This window comes from Dendrobates tinctorius, unplaced genomic scaffold (assembly GCF_039654945.1).
Source record: "Dendrobates tinctorius isolate UK_male_01 unplaced genomic scaffold, ASM3965494v1 ptg000326l, whole genome shotgun sequence".
Classification (NCBI taxonomy): Eukaryota; Metazoa; Chordata; class Amphibia; order Anura; family Dendrobatidae; genus Dendrobates; species Dendrobates tinctorius.
The window spans coordinates 8398306-8425939 of NW_027361993.1; the positions used below are offsets into that span (position 1 = coordinate 8398306).

Below are 27634 nucleotides of genomic sequence, written 5' to 3' on the forward strand. Positions count from 1 at the left end.
CCCTGGTCCGGTTCATCTTCTTACACTATTTTTGATCAAAAACACTATTACTAAGAACCCTGTGTTATTTAAATGCACTCTTGCTTTTTACTTATTTAGTTACAGCAGGGTTTATGTTTATTTTGCTTCTTGTAGGTTTTGTATAGCACAGTTCTGGTGTAGGAAATACTCCACTGGCACCTATTACTATGGCGCAGTTCTGGTGTACACTATCAGAGCTCTTGGTGAGGATGGGGTGCATTCTGAACTTTGTAATATTTTTTGAGCTCACTTCTGAGAAATCCCTTCTATTGTACAATATGTACTGTCTATGTAATAACAAATAATGAATGAATGGATAAAAGTGAGACAGCGTGATTAGAAAGTCCTAACGTGTCGGCAGGGAAGCATCACATAAATGAATAGCAATCCATTCAAGGTATGACAATACCACATGGCATCATATACACCAGCTATTCACTCCCGCTACTTACTTAAAGAGAAGTTACAGCTCAGTCTAATTCCTTCACAATTAATATGGGAGTTTGGAACTATCAGGGGCAAAAATATTATTAAAGACATAACCTGTGATGTGTGTCAGACAGCTCGGCTGCTCTATGAGCTGATTAGAATGAATGATGTACAATTGATCTGCTGCTTGCACACTGCATCATGTTATTAAAAGAAAACTTTATAAATCTCAATGTGACAATTCCTTTTTTATTAATTTCTCCAATGCAAAATTAGCCCATCTCCGAGCCACAAGCAGAAGCAAGGGGGTTCCGGCTCACTGGCATATTGATGTCATTAATTTTTTTAATATAAAAAGTCTTCTGATATGAACTCAGCATTTAAACGACACCAATTAATTTTCATGTTAAAAGTCTAAACAAACTTCATAACTAATTGCAGCGAGTCCTTGACCAGCCTGGAAGCTTTCAGCCTTATGACTAGAGAAATTTGCATTTCCAATGAAAGTCTGAAGGAGGTAGATACTGTGAAATTAGGAGAGCTGAGAGTTTTACATTATTTTCCTTTTGCTGGGTTTAATTTCAATTATTTTGTAATAGCTTCAATATCAGATCAGTTAGTGAGTATGGAAATATATCATATCTATCTATGGTATACATCTATCTGTGTTCTATCTATGTAACAATCCATGCTCTATTTATCTATCTATCTATCTATCTATCTATTATCTATCTATCTATCTATCTATCTATCTAGTATCTGTCTACATATCTATCTATCTATCTATCTATCTATCAATCTATCTATCTATCTATCTATCTATCTATCTATCTAGTATCTATCTACATATCTATCTATCTATCTATCTATCTATCATCTATCTATCATTATCCATCTATCTATTATCTATCTATTATCCTCTCTATCTCGCTCTCTATCTATCTATCAATCAATCTATCTATCTAGTATCTATCTACATATCTATCTATCTATTATCTATCAATCAAGCTATCTATTATCTATCTATCTATCTCTATTACCTATCTATTATCTATCTATCTATCATTATCTATCTATTATCCTCTCTATCTATCTATCTATATCTCTATCTATTATCTATCTATCTATCTATCAATCTATCTATTTATCGATCAATCAAGCTATCTATTATCTATCTATCTATATCTATTACCTATCTATTATCTATCTATCTATCTATCTATCTATCTATCTATCATTATCTATCTATTATCTATCTATTATCCTATCTATCAATCTATCTATCTATCTATCTATCTATCTTTCTATCTATCTATCATCTATCTATCTATCTATCTATTATCTATCTGTTATCTATCTATCTATCTATCTATCTATCTATCTATCTATCATCTATCTATCTATCTACAAAAAAATAAATTAGAGCAGCACAAGAGCAAAACAGTGAGTCCGGGTGCAAAAGCTCCCCTAAACAAGTACCAAACCTTATATCCAGAGATCCAAAAAAACAGGAGCAGCACACCATGATAAATAGCTCCTTTTCACATATTATGGTGTGCTGCTCCTGTTTTTTTTTGGATCTCTATCTATTATCTATCTATTGTCTATCTATTATATATCTATCCATCATCTATTATTTATTTATTGTCTATCTATTATATATCTATCCATCATCTATTATCTATCTATTATCTATCCCATATCTATCTATCTATCTATCTATCTATCTATCTATCTATCTATCTATCTATCTATCTATCTATTATCTATCCCATATCTATCTATCTATCTATCTATCTATCTATCTCCTATTATCTATTTATCTATCATCTATCTATCTATCTATTATATATGTATAAGCTATTATCTCTCTATTATCTATCTATCTAAATAGAAAAAAAATCAGGCAGCACTCCAGGTAAAGGGAAAATTGTGGACTTTAATCCAGCGCCAAGTGGTGCAACGTTTCGACCTCACAGCACGGTCTTTGTCAAGCACAGTGTTACCACAGAATAGTGCACTTTTTATACATATCTCTTCAATTTACCAATATACAAATTTAGCATATATTAAATATAAATCATACATATATAAGGTGCATGTTAGAGTGCAAAAAATTATATCCAACTGTACCTACAATCATTGAAACAGCTAGATTAACAATGATTAAAAGATGTGAAACACCTATGTGATATTTAAAATGCATAAACATTATGAATCACCTGGAACACTCAAACCCATGTTGTAGTTCCACCATAACAGCATTCTCAGAGCACAACTGAGCGTGTCAGTGATCAGAGACTCCCGATTGGCCACTCGACAGTGATGTCAGCGATGATATCAGCGCACAAGCTCAATTGGCATTTCCACGCCCTGCTCCACCATTACAAGTGCTGGCAACTATGCCCACACGGTATTTAACCCCCTGCGTCGCTACTATGCACTATGGGCTAAATGCACTTGCCAGCAAACATTCACCATATAAACTGGGTGCCAGATGTCACTAGCAAAATTCGGGCCTTAGGATAAATTTATCTCATATACTTTATACAATATACAAAAGGAACATACAACAATCATTGGGAAGAGTTTATATGGTGAATGTTTGCTGGCATGTGCATTTAGCCCATAGTCCATAGTAGTGACGCAGGGGGTTAATCCCCTCTGTGATTGCTGGCTGTGTGCTGGAACTCCGCCTCTGTCCTCTAGGGGGCATGTGGCATAGTGCTTGTGGCTTATGCACAGCCATTGGGTTGAATGTTCTGGGTGTCCAGTTCATCACTTAATACGATCACTACAAGTGCTCCATTCCATTTAAGTATTGAGATTTATCTCTTTTGTGTACAAATGCTGTTTTATGTTATGAAACACTGTGTGGACATAGTATCTGAGTCTCTGATCACTGACACGCTCAGTTGTGCTCTGAGAATGCTGTTATGGTGGAACTACAACATGATGAATGGGTCTGAGTGTTCCTGGTGATTTATAAAGTTTATGCATTTTAAATATCACATAGGTGTTTCACATCTTTTAATCATTGTTAATCTAGCTGTATCAATGATTGTAGGTACGGTTTGAAAAAAATTTTTGCACTCTAACATGCACCTTATATATGTAAACACTACGATGGTTCTCATATTTACTGCAATGTAATGCTCATACACTTTGATTATGATTTATATTTAACCCCTTCACTACCAAGGGTGGTTTGCACGTTAACTACCGGGCCAATTTTTACAATTCTGACCACTGTACCTTTATGAGGTCATAACTCTGGAACGCTTTCATGGATCCCGGTGATTCTGACATTGTTTTCTCGTGACATATTGTACTTCATGTTAGTGGTAAAATTGCATTCAAATAACTTGCGTTTATTTGTGAAAAAAACGGAAATTTGGCGAAAATTTTGAAAATTTCACAATTTTCCAACTTTGAATTTTTATGCCCTTAAATCACAGCGATACGGCACACAAAAAACTTAATACATAACATTTCCCACATGTTTACTTTACATCAGCACAGTTTTGGAACCAAAATTTTTTTTTGTCAGGAAGTTATAAGGGTTAAAAATTGACCAGCGATTTCTCATTTTTGCAACACCATTATATTTTTAGGGACCACTTCACATTTGAAGCCACTTTGAGGGGTCTATATGATAGAAAATACCCAAAAGTGACATCATTCTAAAAACTGCACCCCTTAAGGTGCTTAAAACCACATTCAAGAAGTTTATTAACCCTTTAGGTGCGTCACAGGAATTTTTTGAATATTAAAAAAAAAATGAACATTTAACTTTTTTTCACAAAAAAAATACTTCAGGTTCAATTTTCTTTATTTTACCAAGGGTAACAGGAGAAATTGGACTGCAAGACTTATTGTGCAATTTGTCCTGAGTACGCTGATACCTGATATATGGGGGGAACCACTGTTTCGGCGCATGGCAGAGCTCAGAATGGAAGGAGCGCTGTTTGACTTTTTCAATGCAAAATTGGCTGGAATTCAGATCGGACGCCATGTCACGTTTGGCGAGCCCCTGATGTACCTAAACAGTGGAAACCCCCCCAAGTGACCCCATTTTGGAAACTAGACCCCCCAAGGAACTTATCTAGATATGTGGTGAGAACTTTGAACCCACAAGGGCTTCACAGAAGTTTATAACGTACAGCGGTACAATTAAAAAATCATATTTTTTCCACAAAAATGATCTTTTCACCCCCAATTTTTATTTTTCCAAGGGTAACAGGACCCTAAAAGTTATTGTGCAATTTGTCCTGAGTACGCTGATACCCCATATGTGGGTGTAAATGACTATTTGGGCGCATAGCAGAGCTCGGAAGGGAAGCAGCGCCATTTGACGTTTTTGGCTAGAATTGAGATCGGACACCATGTCGCGATAGGAAAGCCCCTGATGTACCAAAACAGTGGAAACCCCCCACAAATGACACCATTTTGGAATCTAGACCCCCCAAGGAACTTATCTAGATGTGTGGTGAGAACTTTGAACCCCCAAGGGCTTCACAGAAGTTTATAACGTCCGGGCGTGAAAATAAAAAAAATCGTATTTTTTCCACAAACATGATCTTTTAGTCCCCATTTTTTTATTTTCCCAAGGGTAACAGGAGAAATTGGACCCCAAAAGTTGTTGTCCAATTTGTCCTGAGTACGCTGATACCTCATATGTGGGAGAAAACTACTGTATGGGCACACGTCGGGGCTCGGAAGGGAAGTAGTGACGTTTTGGAATGCAGACTTTGATGGAATGGTCTGCGGGTGTCATGTTGCGTTTGGAGAGCCCCTGATGTACCTAAACAGTGGAAACCCCCCACAAGTGACCCCATTTTGGAAACTAGACCCCCTAATGAACTTATCTAGATGTGTGGTGAGCACTTTGAACCCCCCAGTGCTTCACAGAAGTTTATAACGACCGGGCGTGAAAATAAAAATATCGTATTTTTTCAACAAACATAATCTTTTAGTCCCCATTTTTTTATTTTCCCAAGGGTAACAGGAGAAATTGGACCCCAAAAGTTGTTGTCCAATTTGTCCTGAGTACGCTGATACCTCATATGTGGGAGAAAACTACTGTATGGGCACACGTCGGGGCTCGGAAGGGAAGTAGTGACGTTTTGGAATGCAGACTTTGATGGAATGGTCTGCGGGTGTCATGTTGTGTTTGGAGAGCCCCTGATGTACCTAAACAGTGGAAACCCCCCACAAGTGACCCCATTTTGGAAACTAGACCCCCTAATGAACTTATCTAGATGTGTGGTGAGCACTTTGAACCCCCCAGTGCTTCACAGAAGTTTATAACGACCGGGCGTGAAAATAAAAATATCGTATTTTTTCAACAAACATCATCTTTTAGTCCCCATTTTTTTATTTTCCCAAGGGTAACAGGAGAAATTGGACCCCAAAAGTTGTTGTCCAATTTGTCCTGAGTACGCTGATACCTCATATGTGGGAGAAAACTACTGTATGGGCACACGTCGGGGCTCGGAAGGGAAGTAGTGACGTTTTGGAATGCAGACTTTGATGGATTGGTATGCGGGTGTCATATGCGTTTGGAGAGCCCCTGATGTACCTAAACTATTGAAACTCCCCACAAGTGACCCCATTTTGGAAACTAGACCCCCCACAGAGCTTATCTAGATGTGTGGAGAGCACTTTGAACCCCCAAGTGCTTCACAGAAGTTTATAACGCCTGGGCGTGAAAATAAAAAAAACATTTTTTTCCGCAAAATTATATTTTTGCCCCCAATTTTTTATTTTCCTAAGGGTAACAGGAGAAATTGGACCCCAAAAGTTGTTTTGTAATTTGTCCTGAGTAGGCTGATACCCTACATGTGGGGGTAAAACACTGTTTGGGCACATGGCAGAGCTTGGAAGGGAAGGAGCACCATTTGACTTTTTCAACGCAGAATTGGCTGGAATTGAGATCAGACGCCATGTTGCCTTTGGAGAGCACCTGATGTGCCCAAACAGTGGAAACCCCCAATTATAACTCCAACCCGAACCTCAACACACCCCTAACCCTAATCTGAGCCCTAGCCCTAACCCTAGCCCTAACCCTAGCCCTAACCCTAGCCCTAACCCTAACCCTAGCCCTAACCCTAGCCCTAACCCTAGCCCTAACCCTAACCCTAGCCCTAACCCTACCCTAACCCTAACCCTAGCGGGAAAATGGAAATAAATACATTTTCTTTTAGTTTTATTATTTTTCCCTAACTAAGGGGGTGATAACGGGGGGTTTGATGTACGATTTATGGCGGTTTTTATGTTTGGCGGCTGTCGCACGCTAAAAGACGCTTTTTATTGTAAAAATAGTTTTTGCATCACCACATATTGTGAGCTATAATTTTTCCGTATTTTGACCCACCGAGTCATGTGAGGTCTTATTTTTTGCGGGACGAGTTGACGTTTTTATTGGTACCATTTTCGGGCACGTGACATTTTTTGATCGCTTTTTATTCCGATTTTTGGGACGCAGAATGAACAAAAACCAGCGTTTCATGAATTTCTTTTGGGGGGTGCGTTTACACCGTTCCGCGTGTGGTAAAATTGATAACACGTTTTTATTCTTTGGGTCAGTACGGTTACAGCGATACCTCATTTAGGTCGTTTTTTTATGTTTTGTCGGTTTTTTGCAATGAAAACTATTTTATATAAAAAATAATTATTTTTGTATCGCTTTATTCTGCGAGCTATAACTTTTTTATTTTTTTGCGGATGATGCTGTATGGTGGCTCGTTTTTTGCGGGACAAGATGATGTTTTCAGCGGTACCATGGATATTTATATGCGTCTTTTTGATCGCGCGTTATTGCACTTTTTGTTCGGTGGTATGATAATAAATCATTATTTTTTGCTTCGTTTTTTATTTTTATTTTTTAAGGGGTTCGCTAAAGGGGTTAACTAATGGGACAGTTTTATAGGGCAGGTCATTACGGACGCGGCGATACCAAATATGTGTACTTTTATTGTTTTTGTTTTTTTTTATTTTGAAAAAATGGATTTATTGGGGAATATTTTTTTTTTTTTACTGATTTATTTAGCGATTTTTTTAAAATTATTTTTAACACTTTTTTTTTTTTTACTTTATTACCTTGTCCCAGGTGGGACATCACTGTCCTGTGACAGATCGCTGATCTGTCACATCACAGATCACTGTGACAGATCAGCGATCTGTCACAGGCACTGCTGCAGACTTCCTCATGCCTGCGCTTTGCAGGCAGTGAGGAAGTCAGCTCCCTGCAGGCCCCCGTCGCCATCTTGGATCCGGGGGCCTGTAGGGAAAGAGCCCCCCGCAGCAGCGCTGCACATTGCGCTGCCGTGGGGGGCTCAGGGAAGCACGGAGGGAGCCCCCTCCCTGCCGATGCTTCCCTTTAACCCCCGGTACACCGCGATCGCGTTTGATCGCGGTGTGCAAGGGGTTAACGTGTCGGGGGCGGTCCGTGACCGCCCCTGACACATTGTGCCGGGTGTCAGCTATGATAATTAGCTGACACTCGGCCGCGATCAGCGGCGCTCACCACGTGGGCGCCGCTGATCGCGATGACGTAATATTCCGTCCATGGTAATTAGGTCCATGGTCACAAGGACGGAATATTACGTCAATTGTAGGTAAGGGGTTAATATATGCTAATTTTTGTATATTGGCAAATTGAAGATATATGTATAAAAAGTGCACTATTCTATGGTAGCGCTGTGCTTGACAAAGACCGTGCTGTGAAGTCGAAACGTTGCACCACTTGGCGCTGGATTAAAGTCCACAATTTTCCCTTTAACTGGAGTGCTGCCTGGTTTTTTTCTATTTATATTTTTGCGTTGGACAACCGCATTATTCAGGACTACTGCACCCAAAATCTGCTCAAGTTTGTGCTGCTGTCTGATTTTTCTATTTATCTATCTATCTATTTATCTATCTATCTATTATCTATATATCTCTATCTATTATATATCATCTATTATCTATCTATCTATCTTTCTATCATCTATTATCTATCTATTATCTATAATATATTATCTATCTATCATCTATCTATCTATCATCGATCTATCTATCATCTATCTATCGTCTATCTATTTATCTATCTATAATCTATCTATCTATCTATCTATCATCTATCATCTATGTTTTTATCTATCTATCATCCAATCCATCTATCTATTTATCTATTATCTATCTATTATCTATATATCTCTATCTATTATATATCATCTATTATCTATCTATCTATCTATTTATCTATCTATTATGCCTGTTTTACACAATGATGGGTTATGATGATAAATTAATGTATGTTACACCTTAATATATTTTAAAGTCCCAATCTTTTCATCACAATATGATGGTACTGGTACTTTGGTACTAGTGTAATGGCAACGATCACAAAGTCCAGACCACATCTATCTTCTTTTTGTGACCTTTCTCATTGCGAAGTCATACAGAAAAATGGCAATATCCAATATATATTCTCCAGTCACCACATTTACAATTCACTATTAGTTTTTGCTAAATATTGTAAATCTTTGGCCTTTAGGGAAAAAAGGTTGCAATGATTTTTTTGAAATCTTGAAACAAATGCATGAAGCTCTTCTTCTCCTCATCCCGTCATGTTAAAAGCTCAGTTCAGTTTCTCTTAAAAGTTCAAATATGAGCCGTGTTCCTTGATCTGAAGGTGCTGATCTTTTTTATGTCACATCTATAGAGTGAACCTTTTCAAGTTGAAAAAATCTTGACTGATCCTACGTTTTTGATAAAGAAGTGCAGCCATTGATGCCTTAAAGAGCTGTTAGAACCAACAAAACAAAATCATCTCAATGTATCCTAAGAATGACTCCAAAGAAATCCAACCCTTAATCACACTCGAAAAATAAAAAACGGATTCTAAAATTATCGTAGTCATTGATTAATGTCTGTCTGCCAGATACTCTGCAGCTATGGCTTCAGAATCTTATAGTGTGTGTGCATGCATGCGCTTCTGTGAGCATACGTATATTATATATGTAGCAGAGCTCTAGGAAATGTAGCAGAGTAAGATTTAAAAATTCATATACTTACAGTTTAATTTAGAGGATCCTCCAAATGAGCCCTAACAAACCCATTTGGTGGTTTTTGAGCAAGTCATTAGTCACACACTCATCACCACTGCAAAATGCAGAACATTTTGGTTCATTGGCTGTAACAGCAAAAACAGGATTGTTTACAAGCTACGCGCTAGGAGGATCCATTTCTTATTGGATAATTAAAAGAAAACCAATTAAATTTTGCTGATGATTCTGTATGTCTTGTGTATAAAGATATAGGCTACAATGGATGTGTACTTGTCCTGTATAGACGGAGATTGACCCTTACAATAATATTCTTTGGTGGGTCCAAGGGTCCGAATAAAAACAGATATTTTAATATATTATATTGTCATATAAGTTATTAAATGTAATTATTTTACATTGTATGCTATTAACATTTCAGAATATATGGCTGAGGGATAATTAAAGCGAGAAAAATAACTATAGCTGAAGCACCACTGACACAGATACATGTGATGTAACAAACACCTCACTGAGATGTAAAAAATTGATTATTGCTAATTATTGAATTATTTTCTTTATTATATTTATTCATTGATTTAGTCATTATTTGTTTACTTTGGAAATCAGTTCAGCAGCCGAGCTGTTAAGACTATAGAACTAGAATTATGCAAAGCAGCGCATATGCCAAAAATCTAGTACAATTCCTTATCAAATGGGTATGTTCATCTCAGACAGTTGTGGCGTATCAACAGGATATATCGTTAATGAACGGAATAAATAGATTCCTGTGAACTCCGGGGCAAAATTTGGACCTAGGTTCCCCTCACCTAGCATGTTGCTCAATGGCTCGGCCCCAGTGGGGTTGATGGAGTCTGTATTACAGTATGCAAACACAACTTAATTCTGACAGCGGTGTATAATAATGACCTCCAATTCTGGCCCCCATTTAATAATAATTTCCTCAAATTTTGGCCCTCTTAAATAATAATATCCTACAATTCTTGCCTCCACAAGATAATAATGATCTCCAGTTCTGTCCCCTATGAGATAATAATGTCCTCCAATTCTGGCTCCCTTGTAGTAATAAGGTCTTCTAAATCTGGCCTTAAAATTAATAATGTCCTCTAATTCTAGGTCCCATGAGATCATGATGTCTTCCAGCTCTTGGCCCATGAGATAATGATATCTTCCAGTTCTTGGCCCCATGAGATAATGATGTCCTCCAATTCTGGCTTCATATAGTACTATTACACCACCCAACCTACATGGCCCCCATTGTTCCCCCACAATGCTCTCCTACTATTAAATAAAAACAACCTAATCTCTTACCTATCGCCACTTCGATGCTGAGCAGCTCAGTCCTCTTTCATCTTCTCTTGGCTGCCTCCATATGTTCCTCACGCCACAGTCAGACACCTGCAGCTGCATGCCAGCTTCATCGCATATTATGTCAGAGTGCTCTGCAGCTGCGGGCTTGTGGTAGTTCTGCTACTGTAGAGTAACTGGGGGGTAGGGAGCCAGTGACTCTCTACTCCGCTCTGGTTTTCAACAGGAGGTACATCCGAGGACACACCATCGGCTGAATTAAGCTCTGGCCCTGACAGGCCCCTCTCACGTGCGGGCCTGGTTTCAGTAGCACCTTCTGGAACTAAGCTCAATACACCCCTGCTGATAGTGTCCAATAGATGCAACTGGGAACACACATGTGTCAAGAACAAGCTCCTCCATCCCCCATCCCTCCTGGTGATGGGCCAGTTATCGCATCCAGGTTAATAAAAAGAAATAGAGAGAAGGTCAATGATGTGCCCTGCCCTCTCAATTCACTTCCATGGGAGTGATAGAAACAAGCACGAGTGTGGGTGTACTCTTTTAAAACTTATATACATAGCCTTATTTCAGCACCCAAAGAAGAATTAATTGCATGTGTATGGTATGTGTATAACGATAAATGTCTGACAGATACAGTCTACACTAATGCATGGGAAAAAAAATCATGAATTTTGCAGCAACCACGGAGACAATTTTTATCTGTAAAATTAATTAATAGAGATTTTGGTGTCTGGTTTGCATTATGAGGAATGCCATACGAAAAAGCACATTGTGGTCCTTGGTGAAACTGACTGATTTATTCAGGGCTCCGAGAGCTGACCTGCTTCTCCCATGATAACACAGAAACAAAACACTCGACCACTGTTCCCATTTGTCACTCAGTTGGAAACTAACATTATTCCATAAATCTCCAAGACAAGTTATTAAAAGTTATCCAAAAAGGTACATGATATTTATTTTAGCAACTGGATATAAAACTGAAAAAGAATAAGTTAACGTGGGGCAATCAAGGTAGACTCAAAGCATGCAATATTACGAAGCGAAAATGCAAAGAATGTTAAAAATATTAAATTTGATAAAAATAGAGCAAAAAAGAATAAATAAAATAAAACTATTTAAGTGACGATGGAAGATAAAGTTAAAAGAATATAGAACGCGTAGTGTGTTGAAAACATAAGTACCGTCTGCTTTTTAATTAAGCAGCTTGGTATAAAAATAAAAAGATAATGTACAATAAATTGAGATAAAAATAAAAACTCAAGGTAAGATAATATATGTAATGATAAAAAATATAATGCAATGTAATTCAAACAAACAAAATAATAGTAAAAAAGAAATGAAACATTGTATTTTATCAAGTTTCTTGGCATGAAGAATTTAAAGCCAAAGTAAAAAATGAAAAAAAATGCATATAGATTTAAAAAATAGTAATTTTATATGTGTACTTGTGTAATGTTATTATTATTATTTTTAATGCCCCACATTAATACATATTCATACATATATACAGTGGGGAACATAATTATTTGATACACTGCCGATTTTGCAAGTTTTGCCACCTACAAAGAATGGAGAGGTCTGTGATTTTTACCGTAGGTACGCTTAAACTGTGAGAGACAGAATCTAATAATAAAATCCAGAAAATCACATTGTATGATTTTTACATAATTAAATTTCATTTTATTGCATGAAATAAGTATTTGATCACCAACCAACCAGCAAGAATTTTGTCACTAACCTGTTTTTCTTTAAGAAGCCCTCCTACTCTGCACTCACTACCTGTATTAATTGCACCTGTTTGAACTCATTACCTGTATATAAGACACATCTGGGGCTCCATGCAAGATCTCGTCAAGAGTAAGGATGATCCTGAGAAACCTGGTGAATGACCCTAAGAGAGCTAGGGCCACAGTCAAAAACATTACCTTTAGTAATGCACTACAGCGTTACGGATTAAAACCCAGAGGGCAACGCAAAGCCCTCCTGCTGACACTAGCACATGTCCAGGCCCATTTGAGGTTTGCCAGTGACCTTCTGGATGATCCAGAGGAGGCATGGGAGAAGGTTATTTGGTCAGTTGAGACTAAAATAAAGCTTTTTGATATCAACTCCACTCGCCCTGTTTGGAGGAAGAAGAAGGATGAGTACAACCCCAAGAACACCATCCCAACCATGAAGCATGGTGGGGGAAACATCATACTTTGGGGGTTCTTTTCTGCAAAAGGGATAGGACGACTGCATAGCATTGAAGGGAGAATGGATGGGGTCATGTGTCACAAGATTTTGTACAACAACCTCCTTACCTCAGTAAGATCATTAGAGATGGGTTGTGACTGGGTCTTTAAGCATGACAATGACCCAAAATACACAGCCAGGACAACTAAGGAGTGGCTCCATAAGAAGCATTTCAAGGTCCTAGAGTGGCTTAGCCAGTCTACAGACGTGAACCCAATAGAAAATTTGGAGGGAGATGAAACTCAATGCTGCACAGTGACAGCCCAAAGCCTGAAAGATGTGGAGAAGATCTGTATGAGGAGTGGGCCAAAATCCTTGCTGCAGTGTGTGCAAACTTTTTCAAGAACTGCAGGAAATGTCCGACCTCTGTAACTACAAACAAAGGTTTCTGTACAAAATATAAAATTTTGCTTTTCTATTGTATCAAATACTTATTTCATGTAATAAAATGCAAATTAATTATGTAAAATCATACAATGTGATTTTCTCCTTTTTATTTTTAGATTCTGTCTCTCACAACTGAAGTGTTCCTACGGTAACAATTGCAGACCTCTCCATTTTTCTGCAAAAATCAGCAGTGTATCAAATATTTATTTTACCCACTGTATATATGCATGTACTGTGGTATGTAAAGTTTGAGCACACCTGATCAAAATTACTCTTATTGTGAACAGTTAAATTGAAGAGGAAGGGTCTAAATGTAAAGATGACACACTTCTTTCATATTTTAGGCAATATATATATATATATATATATATATATACAGTATATACTATATATATATACAGTATATATATAGTTATAAAAATATATATATATAGTAATTTTTTTTCATTTTAACATTTACATAAAGGATAATGGGCCGATGCAAAAGTTTGGGTACCCTTGGAAATATATATATATATATATATATATATATATATATATATATATATATATATATATATATATATATACTGTATATATATATTTTTTTTTTTGCCTAAAATACAAATGAATGTGTCATCTTTAACTTTAGGCCTTTTAGAGATAATTTCCTCTTCAACTTGCTTAACTGTTCAAAATAACAGCAATTGTGACTAGGGGTGCCCAAACTTTTATATGCCACTGTATATTTAAGAATTTACAATATGGATATATATTAGTGTGGGGCATTAAGAAATAATAATAACATTAGATTTGATCACACTTGGTTTGAAAAGTAAGAAAAAGATGAGAAAAAAAATAAAAAATTCAAAAATAGTCAAACCATAAAAGTAAGCCACAAAATAATAAACATTAATAAAAAGGAAACATACAGTATTGTACAAATGCTTTACACAATACTGCAAAGTAAGAATACTTTAAAAAATAGAAGTGTTAATCTCGTATTTTTATCATTTTTCAAATTGCAAATTGAATGAACAAATGAGTAATCTAAATCAAATTAACATCTGATGTGATCATTTTTTGTCTTCAAAACATCATTGAAACATACCTTTTTGGTATATTTACACACAGTTTTAGAAGGAGCTTGGCAGGGAGGTTGTTACAAACATGTTGGAGAACTAACCACAGATCTTTTGTTGGTGTCGCTAGTGCAAATCCTTCTGTCTCTTCATATAATCCCACACAAACGATGGTGAGATCAAGGCTCCATGGGGCTGTATCATCACTTCCAGGACCCTTGTTTGTTCTTCTTGAAATTAAAGATAGTTCTCAATTACATTGGCTGTATGCTTGAGGCTGTTGTCCTGCTGAAGAATATATTTGGAGAAAATCACATGCCTAATTGATGGTACTGCGTGGCGGATAAGAAATGGACACCAAGAAATGGGCAAGGACCATAGACGCAGTGGTTGACCTAGATAATTTAGTTCAGCAGATAAAAAGCACATTATTAGTACTGCCTTTCAAAATCAAAAGATATTCAGCAGAGGAAACAGCAGAGAACTGCAACCAACTGGTGTGACCCAGCTACACCCATCAACTGTTCGGAGAAGTCTAGCAAGAAGTGGACTTTGTAACGTTTTTAGGTAAAAACTACGTCAGAGAGTGGACCCTCTGGATCGCGGATCCGGAGCCCCTGGGCCGAGCACGCCAGGTGAAGACCGACCCCTATACAGGGATCGTTTGGGGCAGGACCACAGAAGACGGAGGCGCGACAGCCGGAACCAAGAGGGACGGCTCCACGGACATATGAGGACTGGGAGACGGTGGGCTTAGATACGGCCAAGGACCGGAGGGCACAGAGGAAATGCAATACGGGGGACGGCAGGAAGGCTGGCCTGGACTGACTGGAGACAGAGGGAAAGGAACACAGAGGACGGCAGGGAAACTGAGCCTGGACAGGCTGGAGACAAGGGGAATCAAGACCGAGGACGGCAGGGAGGCTGAACCTGGAGGGGCTGGAGAAAGAGGAGATCAAGGCAGAGAATGGGAGGACTACAGGTGTACTGTAGCGGCCAGAGGGTGCAGTAAAGCTACACAATCATCAGGCGTCCTCCTCACAGCGAGGACGCCTGAAGTATCCTAACACCCGGAAGTGCGTCCCCCTGTCCTGCCCCTCAGAGCCGCCCACCGATGGAGGGAGAGAGCGGGAGGGGGCGTGCGTGCGACAGGGAGCGGGTGCCAGGAGCCGCTGTGAGGGAGAACGCAGAACGGGCGCGCGCCTGGACGGGAGCGCGCAGGTAAGAGGACGCTGCGGCGTGCGCTGCTGCTGGAGGGACATTGGCGGGCATAGCCGCCGATGTCACAGTACCCCCCTCCTTACGTCCTCCCCTACTGAGATTGGCCAAAAACTTTTTCAGAATCCGGGGAGCATTGATATTTTCTCGAGGCTCCCAGGACCTTTCCTCAGGGCCAAAACCCCTCCAATCGATAAGAAAAAGGGTCTTTCCCTTGACTCTTTTCATAGCCAAGATGTCCTTGACCTCAAAGACGTTGTCCGAGACAACTGGTGAAGGAGGGGCGATGGAAACTGGTTGGAACCGATTCAGGACTATGGGTTTCAAGAGCGAGACATGGAAAGCGTTGGGAACCCGGAGCGAAGCAGGCAACCTCAGCTTATAAGCCACTTCATTAATGCGTCCGATCACTTCAAACGGCCCAATGTACCGAGGACTCAACTTGTAAGAGGGGACTCTCAGACGGATATGTCGAGTTGAAAGCCAGACTTTGTCACCTGGATGGTACGGAGGCACGTCCTTTCGTCTTTTGTCCGCATGTTTCTTGATTCGGTTGTTGGCACTCTTGAGCGCTTCCCTGGTCTCTCTCCAAATCTGCGAGAATTCCATTGCGAGTGAATCAGCTGCGGGCACTCCCGTAGACGTGGAAAAAGGTAGCGGAATACCTGGATTTTGACCGGTTACCACAAAGAATGGTGACTTGGCGGTAGATTCTCTGGGATGGTTATTGTGCGAGAATTCAGCCCAAGGTAGGAGCGCGACCCAATTGTCCTGATGGGCGTTGGAGAAGTGACGTAAGAAGGTAGTTAACACCTGATTAATTTGCTCCACTTGCCCGTTGGTCTGAGGATGGTATGCAGAGGATAAGTCGAGAGATGTACCCATAAGCCGGCAGAGAGCCCTCCAGAAGCGAGAGGTGAACTGGACCCCCCGATCCGACACAATCCGCTGAGGAAGACCATGTAGCCTGAAGATCTGGTGGATGAAGATCTCGGCCAACTTCGGAGCGGACGGCAGTCCTGGTAAGGGAACAAAGCGGGCCATCTTGGAAAAACGATCTGCTACGACTAAGATGGTGGTACATCCAGCTGAGCGGGGTAAATCAGTCACAAAATCCATGGCGATTTGCTGCCAGGGAGCCTCTGGAACTGGTAATGGGTGAAGAAGACCGGAGGGCAAAGCCCTAGCCACCTTGTTCTGGGCACAGGTTGTGCACGAGGCTACATAGTCCATCACATCCTGGCGAAGCGTGGGCCACCAGTAATACCGGGAAAGCAGCAAGAGAGTCTTCTTAGTCCCAACGTGTCCAGCAACTTTGGAGGAATGCCCCCAGCGCAACACCTCTGAACGTCTGCCTTGAGGGACGAAAGTTTTACCAGGCGGAGGAGTAGAAAAATTCACAGGAGCCACGGTGATCATCTTAGTAGGCTCGATAATATAGGATGGGTCTTCATCCCTCTCCGGTGACTGTAACGACCTGGAAAGGGCATCGGCCTTGATGTTCCTATTACCAGGTCGAAAGTGAAGTTGAAAGTCAAAGCCGGAGAAATACAGGGCCCACCTGGCTTGCCGGGCATTGAGTCTTTGGGCAGACTGCAGGTAAGCCAGGTTCTTGTGGTCCGTGAGGATGGTGAAGGGATGTACAGCCCCCTCGAGTAAATATCGCCATTCAGCGAAGGCCATCTTAATGGCAAGTAATTCCCGGTCTCCAATGGAGTAGTTGCACTCCGCAGGCTAAAAGGTTTAAGAAAAGAAGCCGCAAGGGGCCAGCCACCCGGATGGAGCCTGCTGGGACAGGACCACCCCCGCTCCAGTGGAGGAGGCGTCCACATCTAGGACGAAGGGCCTGCTGGTCACTGGCCGATGCAAGATGGGTGCCGATGCGAAAGAACGTTTCAGAGCCAGGAAGGCGTTTTCAGCTTCGGGGGACCAGCTGTTGGGTTTCGTTCCCTTACGGGTCAAGGCCGTGATGGGTTTAGTAACCGTAGAAAAATGAGGCACGAATTGACGGTAATAGTTTGCGAACCCAAGGAACCGCTGGATGGCCTTTATCCCCACTGGACGGGGCCACTTGAGTACCGCACTGAGTTTTTCGGGATCCATCTTCAGACCGGAATCGGTGACGATATATCCCAAGAAGGGCAATGACGTCTGCTCAAAAAGGCATTTCTCAATCTTGGCGTAGAGTCGATTCTCTCGAAGGCGATGCAAGACCAAGCGTACGCTCTTACGATGGGAGGACAGATCGGGCGAGAAAACGAGAATGTCGTCTAAATACACCACCACACAGGAATAGAGCAGATCCCGGAACACCTCGTTGATAAATTCTTGAAACACAGCTGGGGCATTGCAAAGACCGAATGGCATGACTAAGTATTCATAATGCCCGTCACGGGTATTGAAGGCAGTTTTCCACTCATCCCCTGCGCGGATCTGGATCAAATTGTAAGCTCCCCGCAGATCTAACTTCGTGAAGATCCGAGCTCCTCTCAGCCGGTCAAAGAGCTCTGGAATCAACGGAAGGGGATATCGGTTTTTAACGGTGATATTATTTAGGCCCCGGTAATCTATACAAGGCCGCAGTGATCCGTCCTTCTTCCGGACGAAGAAAAAACCCGCGCCCGCAGGAGAAGAGGACTTCCGGATAAACCCCTTGGTCAGGTTTTCATGAATGTATTCCGTCATAGCAGAGGTCTCGGCTGGAGAAAGAGGATACGTTCTTCCTCTGGGAGGGACAGCTCTGGGAATCAGGTCGATAGGGCAGTCATAGGACCGATGTGGAGGCAGGGAATCCGCTTCCTTCTTGCAGAAAACATCAGCGTAGGCGTGGTATGGAACAGGAAGGCCCGGGAGATCCGTTGGCCTAGGCAGAGAATGGGGACGAACAAGGGTACGCAAACAGCGTGCATGGCAGGCGTGCCCCCAGCGCAAGATCTCCCCGGAGCGCCAGTCGACAACTGGCTCATGCCGCTTGAGCCAAGGTAACCCTAAGAGAATGGCATGGGATAGTTGAGGCAGGACATAAAAGGCAATCTTCTCGGAGTGAAGTGCGCCAATTTGTAGCTTAACTTCGGTGGTAACTGTGGTGATGAGTCCAGGCAGAGGTTTGCCATCGACGGAGGTGATTGCTCGCGGATTACTTAAGATGACCACGGGAATCTGGAGTTTGTCAACCTCTTCCTGGCGGATGAAGTTGCCTGCTGCGCCCGAGTCCACATACGCCTCCATGGAGCCACGCCCCCAACCTGTAATAAGCAGAGCTGAAAGAGTAAGTGGAAGAGAGGGGGTCTGATCACCTAGGGGGCCCTCTCCTACCTGGCCTAGGTGGATGCATTTCCCGGTCTCTCAGGACAAGAGCGTACGAAGTGATTGGCCCCTCCACAATATAAACAGAGTCCATTAGTCATCCTCTCCTTGCGCCGTTGTTCGGACAGCTTGACGCGATCCACCTGCATAGGCTCAGGAGCAGAGTTACTAGAGGGAGCAACAGCGTGCGGAATGGGGGCTTGGTATAACCTAAAGGGCCTCCTCTCCCTGGCTTACTCTCTAGCGCGTTCCTGAAAACGCAGATCAATACGAGTAGCTAGAGAGATGAGATCTTCCAGGGTGGTTGGGGAGTCACGCCCGGCCAGCTCATCCTTGATTTTACTAGAAAGACCTCTCCAAAAGGCACCTACAAGGGCTTCATTATTCCACCCCAGCTCCGAGGACAAGGTCCGAAAACGGATGGCGTATTGCCCTACCGTAAGGGACCCCTGGCGGAGGTTAAAAAGGGCCTCCATAGAGGAAGCAAGGCGCCCGGGTTCATCAAACACCTTACGAAAAGTTTCCAAAAAACTCTGGATATTAGTAACCACCGGGTCATCCCTCTCCCACAACGGATTCACCCAAGCCAACGCCTCTCCCTCTAGATGGGACACTATAAAGGCCACCTTAGCACGGTCCGTGGGATATTGTTGGGGCAGAAGCTCAAAGTGCAGTCTGCACTAGTTTAAAAAACCCCTACACAACTTTGGGTCCCCACAGTACCTGGGCGGCTTTCCAAGGCGGGGAGGTGGGGATGAGACAGCGTCCCGGGCTTGGGTAGAAGCGGCCGCGGAGGACTGCAGAGCAAGCAGCCGATCATCCACGGAAGCCATATACCCCAAAATGTGAGATTGCGCATCGCGCTGCTGCGCGAGCTCCTGCTGCAGACTGGCTAAGAGAGGGGCGTGCGTTGGGTCAGCGGTTTGCAGGGCGGAGAGCCGGGTGTCCATGGACTTCATGAATGACATAATTTCGGTCTGATTCTCTCTTAAGAAAAGCAGTTCTTTCTGAGTGGCAGCCGCGGCACCGGCGGGGTCCATGGCCTGATGATACTGTAACGTTTTTAGGTAAAAACTACTCCAGAGAGTGGACCCTCTGGATCGCGAATCCGGAGCCCCTGAGCCGAGCATGCCAGGTGAAGACCGACCCCTATACAGGGATCGTTTGGGGCAGGACCACAGAGGACAGAGGCGCGACAGCCGGAACCAAGAGGGACGGCTCCACGGACATATGAGGACTGGGAGACGGTGGGCTTAGATACGGCCAAGGACCGGAGGGCACAGAGGAAATGCAATACGGGGGACGGCAGGAAGGCTGGCCTGGACTGACTGGAGACAGAGGGAAAGGAACACAGAGGACGGCAGGGAAACTGAGCCTGGACAGGCTGGAGACAAGGGGAATCAAGACCGAGGATGGCAGGGAGGCTTATCCTGGAGGGGCTGGAGAAAGAGGAGATCAAGGCAGAGAACGGGAGGACTACAGGTGTACTGTAGCGGCCAGAGGGTGCAGTAAAGCTACACAATCATCAGGCGTCCTCCTCACAGCGAGGACGCCTGAAGTATCCTAACACCCGGAAGTGCGTCCCCCTGTCCTGCCCCTCAGCGCCGCCCACCGCTGGAGGGAGAGAGCGGGAGGGGGCGTGCGCGCGACAGGGAGCGGATGCCAGGAGCCGCTGTGAGGGGGAATGCAGGACGGGCGCGTGCCTGGACGGGAGCGCGCAGGTAAGAGGACGCTGCGGCGTGCGCTGCTGCTGGAGGGACATCGGCGGGCATAGCCGCCGATGTCACAGACTTCATGAGAAAATTGCAGGAAAGGACTATACCTTCATCATGGAAGCAAGACCATATTACTCAACTATGCAAGAAAACATAGGAACCAGGTTGCAGAAAAATGCAGCAGGTGCTCTGGACTGATGAGTCAAAATGTGAAATATGTGGCTGTAACAGAAGACAGTTTGTCACTGAAGAGCTGGAGTACTGCACAATAATGAGTGTCTGCAGGCAACAGTAAAGCATGGTGGAGGATGCTGACAAGTTAGATTCTGCAATTCAAAAAAATGAGTTGGGGATTTGGCAGGATAATGGTGTCCGTAATGCTGAGAAATGTAAGAAATCCAGGCCGATAATTATCCATCATGCAATACCATCAGAGAGGCGTCTGATTGGCTCCAAATTGTCTTGCAGCAGGACAACGACCCCAAACAAACAGTCAATGTCAATAATAACGTAAAGAATAGCAAGCAGTCCTGAAAGTGATGATATGGTCACTACAAAACCCTAATCTCAACATCATCGAATCTGTGATGGATTACATGAAGAAACAGAAGGATTTGCGCAAGTGATATCCACAGAAGGTCTGAGGTCAGTCCTCCAGGATGTTTGGAACAACCTCCTTGCCCAGATCCTTCAAAAACTGTCTGATAGAGCTCATACTCACTTGCGAAAGACTCACATGAGAATCGCATGAAAACCTAGCACTGCCGCCGGCACTCGGACCGGAGCGTGCGGCTACATGTATTTCTATGCAGCCGCATGCTCCGGTCTGAGTAGCGGCGGCAGTGCCAGGTTTTCATGCGAGAGACTAGCACGAGAATCGTGCGAGTCTCTCACAAGTGAGTATGAGCCCTAAGCGTACCTAGAAGAATTTATACTGTTTTGAAGGCAAAAGGCGGTCACCAAGTATGGATGTGGTTTAGATTTCTTTTTTTCACTCACTTTGCATTTTCTTAATTGATAAAAAATAAACTATTAACCCTGTTTGTGTATATGAAAGGATTCATGCTATGCAGCATTTCTTCCACAACTGGCTGAAACTTTTGCTCAGTGCTGTGCATATAAAATATAGATTGTTCTTTAAATAATCAGTGCTTCCTACATCAATCTGGCAAGTCAAATACAACTCATTGTAATTAGAGAAATAAAAAAGGATGCCATTGTATCATTTTCTATGTATAAATATATCACAAACCTGATTACGGGAAATCCTGTAAATTTGTAATGAACTGACTCCAGGAAAATGTTATTTCAGAAATTGTATAATGGTATCTTATGCCAGTCAGTAAAATAAAGTAAAGTAAAATGTTTCTCCACACAAAGTAGCCCATCTGTGCATTAGGTTGGGCCTAGTGCTATAACTCATCTCTGGAGACCCTAATTCCAGAGATGTATCACTTTCTAGGCTGTGTTTCGCTGTTTAAATACAATGAGTGTTTTATCAGCAGGAGATTATCACTGCTTTACTAGGTCTAACCCCGCCCCCAGCACTGATTAGCAGCTCACTGTCACTATACAATGCATGCACAAAGCTGCCAGTCAGTGGCGTGGGCGAGGTTATACAGAGCTCAGCTTTCAGAGAACTGGTAGATGTGCAGCAGAGAAAGCAGTGATTGTATCACATCTGCGGCACCCAATAAAATGAGTAACACATCGCTGGAATCTGGGTCTCTGTCCCCACCTCATGCTGCTGTCAGATTACATAGCAAAAACCTGCTGAAAATTCCCTTTAAGTGAAAATGAAATACAATATCAGACATAATTCAAGAACAAGTGACGAGTTGCTTCCCAAAAAAAGCTGTCTCTTATTTTTCATAATCAATGACGTGCTTAATCAAAAATATATTTTTATAGGTTTTTGCTATTTTTCATTTTTGGGGTCTTTTTTAAAACATAAGTATAATTTCAAGGTTATTTCCTGAGTGCAGAGTTAAACAAAGAGATTTGGCATGTGATATTGTAAATAATAATTACCATGCTCTTCTGTATAATTATATTATTTGCATAATATTTTTTCACACGTGTCTAGACTTAATATGATTCAGCATATTCAAATTAGGCTAAACGAGTATAAATTTAGAAAATAAGAGGGGTTTTTTTTCGGCGAGAACGGATCAAGATTGTTATTGTCTTTGACTACCCAATTTTTATTCAACCGCTTTGATCTTGAGTATTGTTGCGAAATGAATTATTGCATTAAACACTGTAAGAAATAACATGCTGTGTGAGTTCCATCTCTTTTGTAAACTTGAGAAAACAATCTCACGGTATTTTTGATTGTAGTATAAAAATCTAATAGTTGCATGTCTGTTTTGGTTAACCAGTTCAGAACCGGGCCAATTACTCCTGTATCTGACCAGGTGTAATTTCAGGTTTTTTCACACATACTGTTTAAGAAAATTTTGTATGGATATTCAAACATTTATTTTCATCCTTTTTTTCATTAAGCAATGAGCTTTATTTTTATGTAATTTTTTCTCTATTTTTTTTTTTGCCAAAATTAGGTGACATTTGTATGACTTGGTGTTGGCAAGGCCGTTTTTTTTTCTTGTTTGTTTTGGGGATTTATGTCGTTTAGGTTGTTGTTTGTGACATTGGTGGGACAATAAAGGATATACGTTTTGGTTTTTTTTACATTTTTTAGACTTTTTTATGACCATACATTTTTACATTTGTTCCCCCTTTCCATAACAATTATTTTTCGAACACATTTTTTTTGTTGGAGGGGAGACGGCTTATAACGCAATATGTAATGGCGTAATTATTTATTTTTTTACCTACTTTCTATTTATTTTTGCTTACTGTATTTATTTTTCATTTACTTCTCATATTTTGCTCCCTATAATTTCTTGTCAACATTTAAATCCGTTTTTTTATTTGATTTTCCCTATAACTAGGGCTAATATATTAGCCCCATTCACAGTGGAAATGCATTGGTCAGCCGATCGCCCTTCTTGGACCCAGCAGCTCCTACCTCTTTCTTAGACTCATCAATCACATAACTTTTGGGCCAGGAGGAGGATGCACTAAAAGCTTTCTATATTCTGTGTATGCTAGCTTAGCGCTGGCTTTACGCAATCGGGAAAGCAGAGATGGTAATAAACCATCCCTGCCTTCTCTATGGGAGCTTTGCTGTGTCTGACAGCCAGCTCCCTGCTCCTGCAACTGCTCAATTGCATGTAGTTACTCTACTATGCAGGGATGTTTTAGAACGTCGCTGCAAAGAAGAACATTAACTGCTTGGATGTTTAAAGTCTATGGGTGGTCCACAAGTAATTAAAGAAATACTCAGAGCAAAACATATACACCACTATACTCTAATATGGTGTACATTAATATAAACATGTACAGCTACTCAACAGGGCTCTTCAGCGCCAGTGGGGTCTACCATACAACAGAAGTCACAACACCCGTGTTACGGGGGTCTCACAGGTGGTCATTATTGCAGAAACTGAAGTCTTTCTAAACAATTATGTTTGCACTTGTCTATATTTGCCCCTTTTCACATGTAAAGCGCCATGGAATAAATTGCGCTATAAAAATGTATAATAATAATAATAAATAATATAATTATACAGAAGAATGGAAATATTTAACAAATAGAGAAATACTTTTTATCTTTCAATTTTGAACCGAACTTTCATTAACATGAAAAAAAAAATTGAAAAATACATAGTTTAATAGTTAATTAATTTATTTATTTATTATAAATATCCAGGTATTTTTCCCTGACAGACCAGAATTACTAGTAAGACAAGGATTGATTGTGAAATTCTGTTCCTACCTTGTTTTAGGGGAGGTTGTCAGCCATTCTTCATGTTTTTCAAATGTTATTAAATAAGCTGCGATTTCCTATAAAAAGATAAAAAAATACCGTTACAATGACACATAATATAGAATTTTGCTGCTTGAAGAAAAAAAAACCCCTCAGACATGGTAATATAAAAAAGCCCTCATAAACAAGTAGAAAAGAACACATGAGGCACGCAAGTTCAAGGCCCGGCATCTTCTTGTCTCGGCTCATTGAGTTGGATTATGCTGAGTTAGACCTTCTGCCTCTTATTTGGCAGATATTTCTATGTTGTTGTCAGTGATATATATTTTGACAATCTAGTGAGCATTAATGTTTTTCTTATGTGCGCCGTGGCTTTCAAGTGCATACCCAATGATCCTGCAAACTGCTTAAACACAGAGCCAAAAAAAAAAAAAGCTGAAAAATCAAAATAGTTGTTGATAATTTGGAAAATATATTGGCACGGAGACATAATAAATAACAGGATAAAAACAAGTTGTGGCTTCATTTATTTGAAGGAGTGGAAGTTTGGGATAGTGAAGATTTGGATATACTGATAGGTTCTTCTCTAGAATTTCACATGGATAATATACTACATCGCTTAGCCACCACTGGCACCGGTGCTACCGCCATGTTCTCTGGTCTCAACCCCAGCTACATTTTATTAGTAGTAGAAAAGTTCTGGTATGTTCAGGGTAACTAATATTCACATACCCTGTTAGAAGATGTTGATGTAAATTCAAGATCAGAACATTGTTGAAAGGAGCTTCGCTCACTCTCAAGAACCAGACATGTTAATGATGTGGATACCCCATTGCTCAGCTGGAACAGCACAATGCTTCATTTTCTTGGCTGTAGTGTCTCATTAGTAAGATCCCAACTCTCATTTATAGGAACCTGTAAGGGGTGATCGAACCCTTTTCTTGATCCCAACCTTGATCAGTCGCTTCTACTTGAATCTCTTTTAGAGAAAATGTCTGAAACAGATGTCAGCCATGACATCGTCCTTCTCATCGTATGAGAAATGTCTTGGCACACATTACGAGGGGCAGGATTTGGAAAACACCAAACTTATATAAACATAAATTTCAGAAAACAGGGAATCGGCATTAAAATTTTGCCAATGGCATGGTACATCTCGAATCATGTTGTTATTTTGGACAATTCTCTATTGGCATGCTTGGCCGCCACTGTAATGTGTGTTGAAACTTCCCAACGCTCCTCTCGACAGATTATGTTGGATGATTTTCAATGGCCGATCCTTTTGTTCTCTGGAAGATAAGCTGATGCTGCCAGTGGAATGTGGCAGTGGGTCTCTCATAAAGAACACAGGAACATAGAATGCGGGGGAGTATTTGCCAATCTCTCACTCAGCTGGCCATTATCTAATGTGTTCCGGAAGCTTTAGGGATATGATATCTAATACGGAAGTTCAAAAGAGATTCCACCATTAAAGAGACCATCTTCCCATCAAAGTTTTTATCCTCTTAATATATTTCATTCATCATATTATATAGCACTGTGTGCTTACAATTGCTCATTTTGCCCTTCTATCTTAATAAGTCTCATTTCCATTAGGTCTATCAGATTATGTGATTAACACCAGACTAGTTGAATCCTTGTAAGATCCATGTAGAAACAGCCTCTTTTCCATGCATGAGTCATCATTAGAACTACAATTCTACATCACTGCAAAGTCCCTGGCCACCCAGCTCCAGCCCCCTTCAATTCCTGACCCAATTCAATTGCTTTGCTCCCTCCCCCACCCCAGGACATTCAGTAAGGTAGAATTGTAGTTATAATGCTGACTCATGAAGGAAATAGAGACTTCCTGTTCCTTCATAGAGCTAAGAAGGATTCAGCCAGTCTGTTAATCACATGATGTCATAGACCTAACTTAAAAGAGAAAAATTCAGTGGATAGAAAGGTGAAATGAGCAATTGTAAGTACAGAGTGCTATATAATAACTGCAATATAGTAAGAGGATACAAAGTTTGATGGGAGGAGGAGGAGGAGTGTCTTTTTAACTCAGAATTTCATAATAGAATATTTAAATTGATAGAACCCTTTAAATGACGTTCTTGTGCTCCGTCAGTGTGATTGCAAGGCCATTATCCAGGATGAAACACTACAAAGAATTTTTCTAGACAGTTACACAAATATGATCGAACAGATGAAACCAGATTATCCAACCACAAAACAAGTCATGTGAAATTACACCAATAACTTCACACACGTTTCTGTTCTGCTGAGAGTGTAGCAAAGTCATCAAGCTTTGAGAAAGGAAAAAAAAAAGCATGGACACCTGAAGGTAAATTAAATATTTATAAACACAACAACATCTTTGCAGATGGAATTACTGATTTATTAATAATTTCCATAAAAAGCCAGTGGGTGACATCCACATAAGTCATATCTTCTGCTTTCAGGCAAGATTCAGCCCATTAATTTCAGATCCGGGTTTGGGTGCGTCTCTGATTTGCTAACAGTAAATTGGCAGAGCCCGGCACTCAAATTAAAGGGGCCGAAACATCCAAAATGCAAATCATATTTAGAACCTGGTGGGACGTAGTCAGCTAAGCTCCAAATGTCCCCTGGGAAGTATGTACAGTAATTGTTAACAATAAAAAATACCTGAGCCTGAGTTCTGGAAAGGTTTGCTGATTAGGTAGGGCCCCCCACATCTTGTGAGTTAAAGAGAAATTATATCTATATTTCTGTTTTGATACATTCCTCTAAAAAAGGGAACGTGAAGTGTTCTATCATGAAAGCTCTTCTGTCATCATATAGTGTATTTAACATTTATATCTTTCTTTCCTTCTTTCTTTTGTTCTTTTATTCTTTTTTTTGCTTTTCTCTTTTTTTCTGTTCCTCTGTCTCATTCATTTTATTTTTGCTTCTCTTATTCTTTCTTTATTTTTGTTTATCTATCTATCTATCTATCTATCTATCTATCTATCTATCTATCTATCTATTTCTCTATCTACTTATCCCATTTATCTATTATCTATCTATCGATTATCTATCTATCTATCTATCTATCATCTATCT

General features: G+C 40.9%; 1 protein-coding gene across 5 annotated transcripts in view; it reads right to left on the reverse strand.

Annotated features, from left to right (window-relative positions):
- Positions 1 to 27634, reverse strand: part of CAMTA1 (calmodulin binding transcription activator 1) — a 2204257-nt gene that overhangs the window by 1694886 nt on the left and 481737 nt on the right. For all 5 annotated transcript variants that reach the window (XM_073561724.1, XM_073561725.1, XM_073561726.1 and 2 more), the window contains exon 3: positions 24575 to 24642. In XM_073561724.1, the coding sequence (XP_073417825.1) occupies positions 24575 to 24642 (68 nt within the window). The remainder of the gene's footprint in view (positions 1 to 24574; positions 24643 to 27634) is intronic.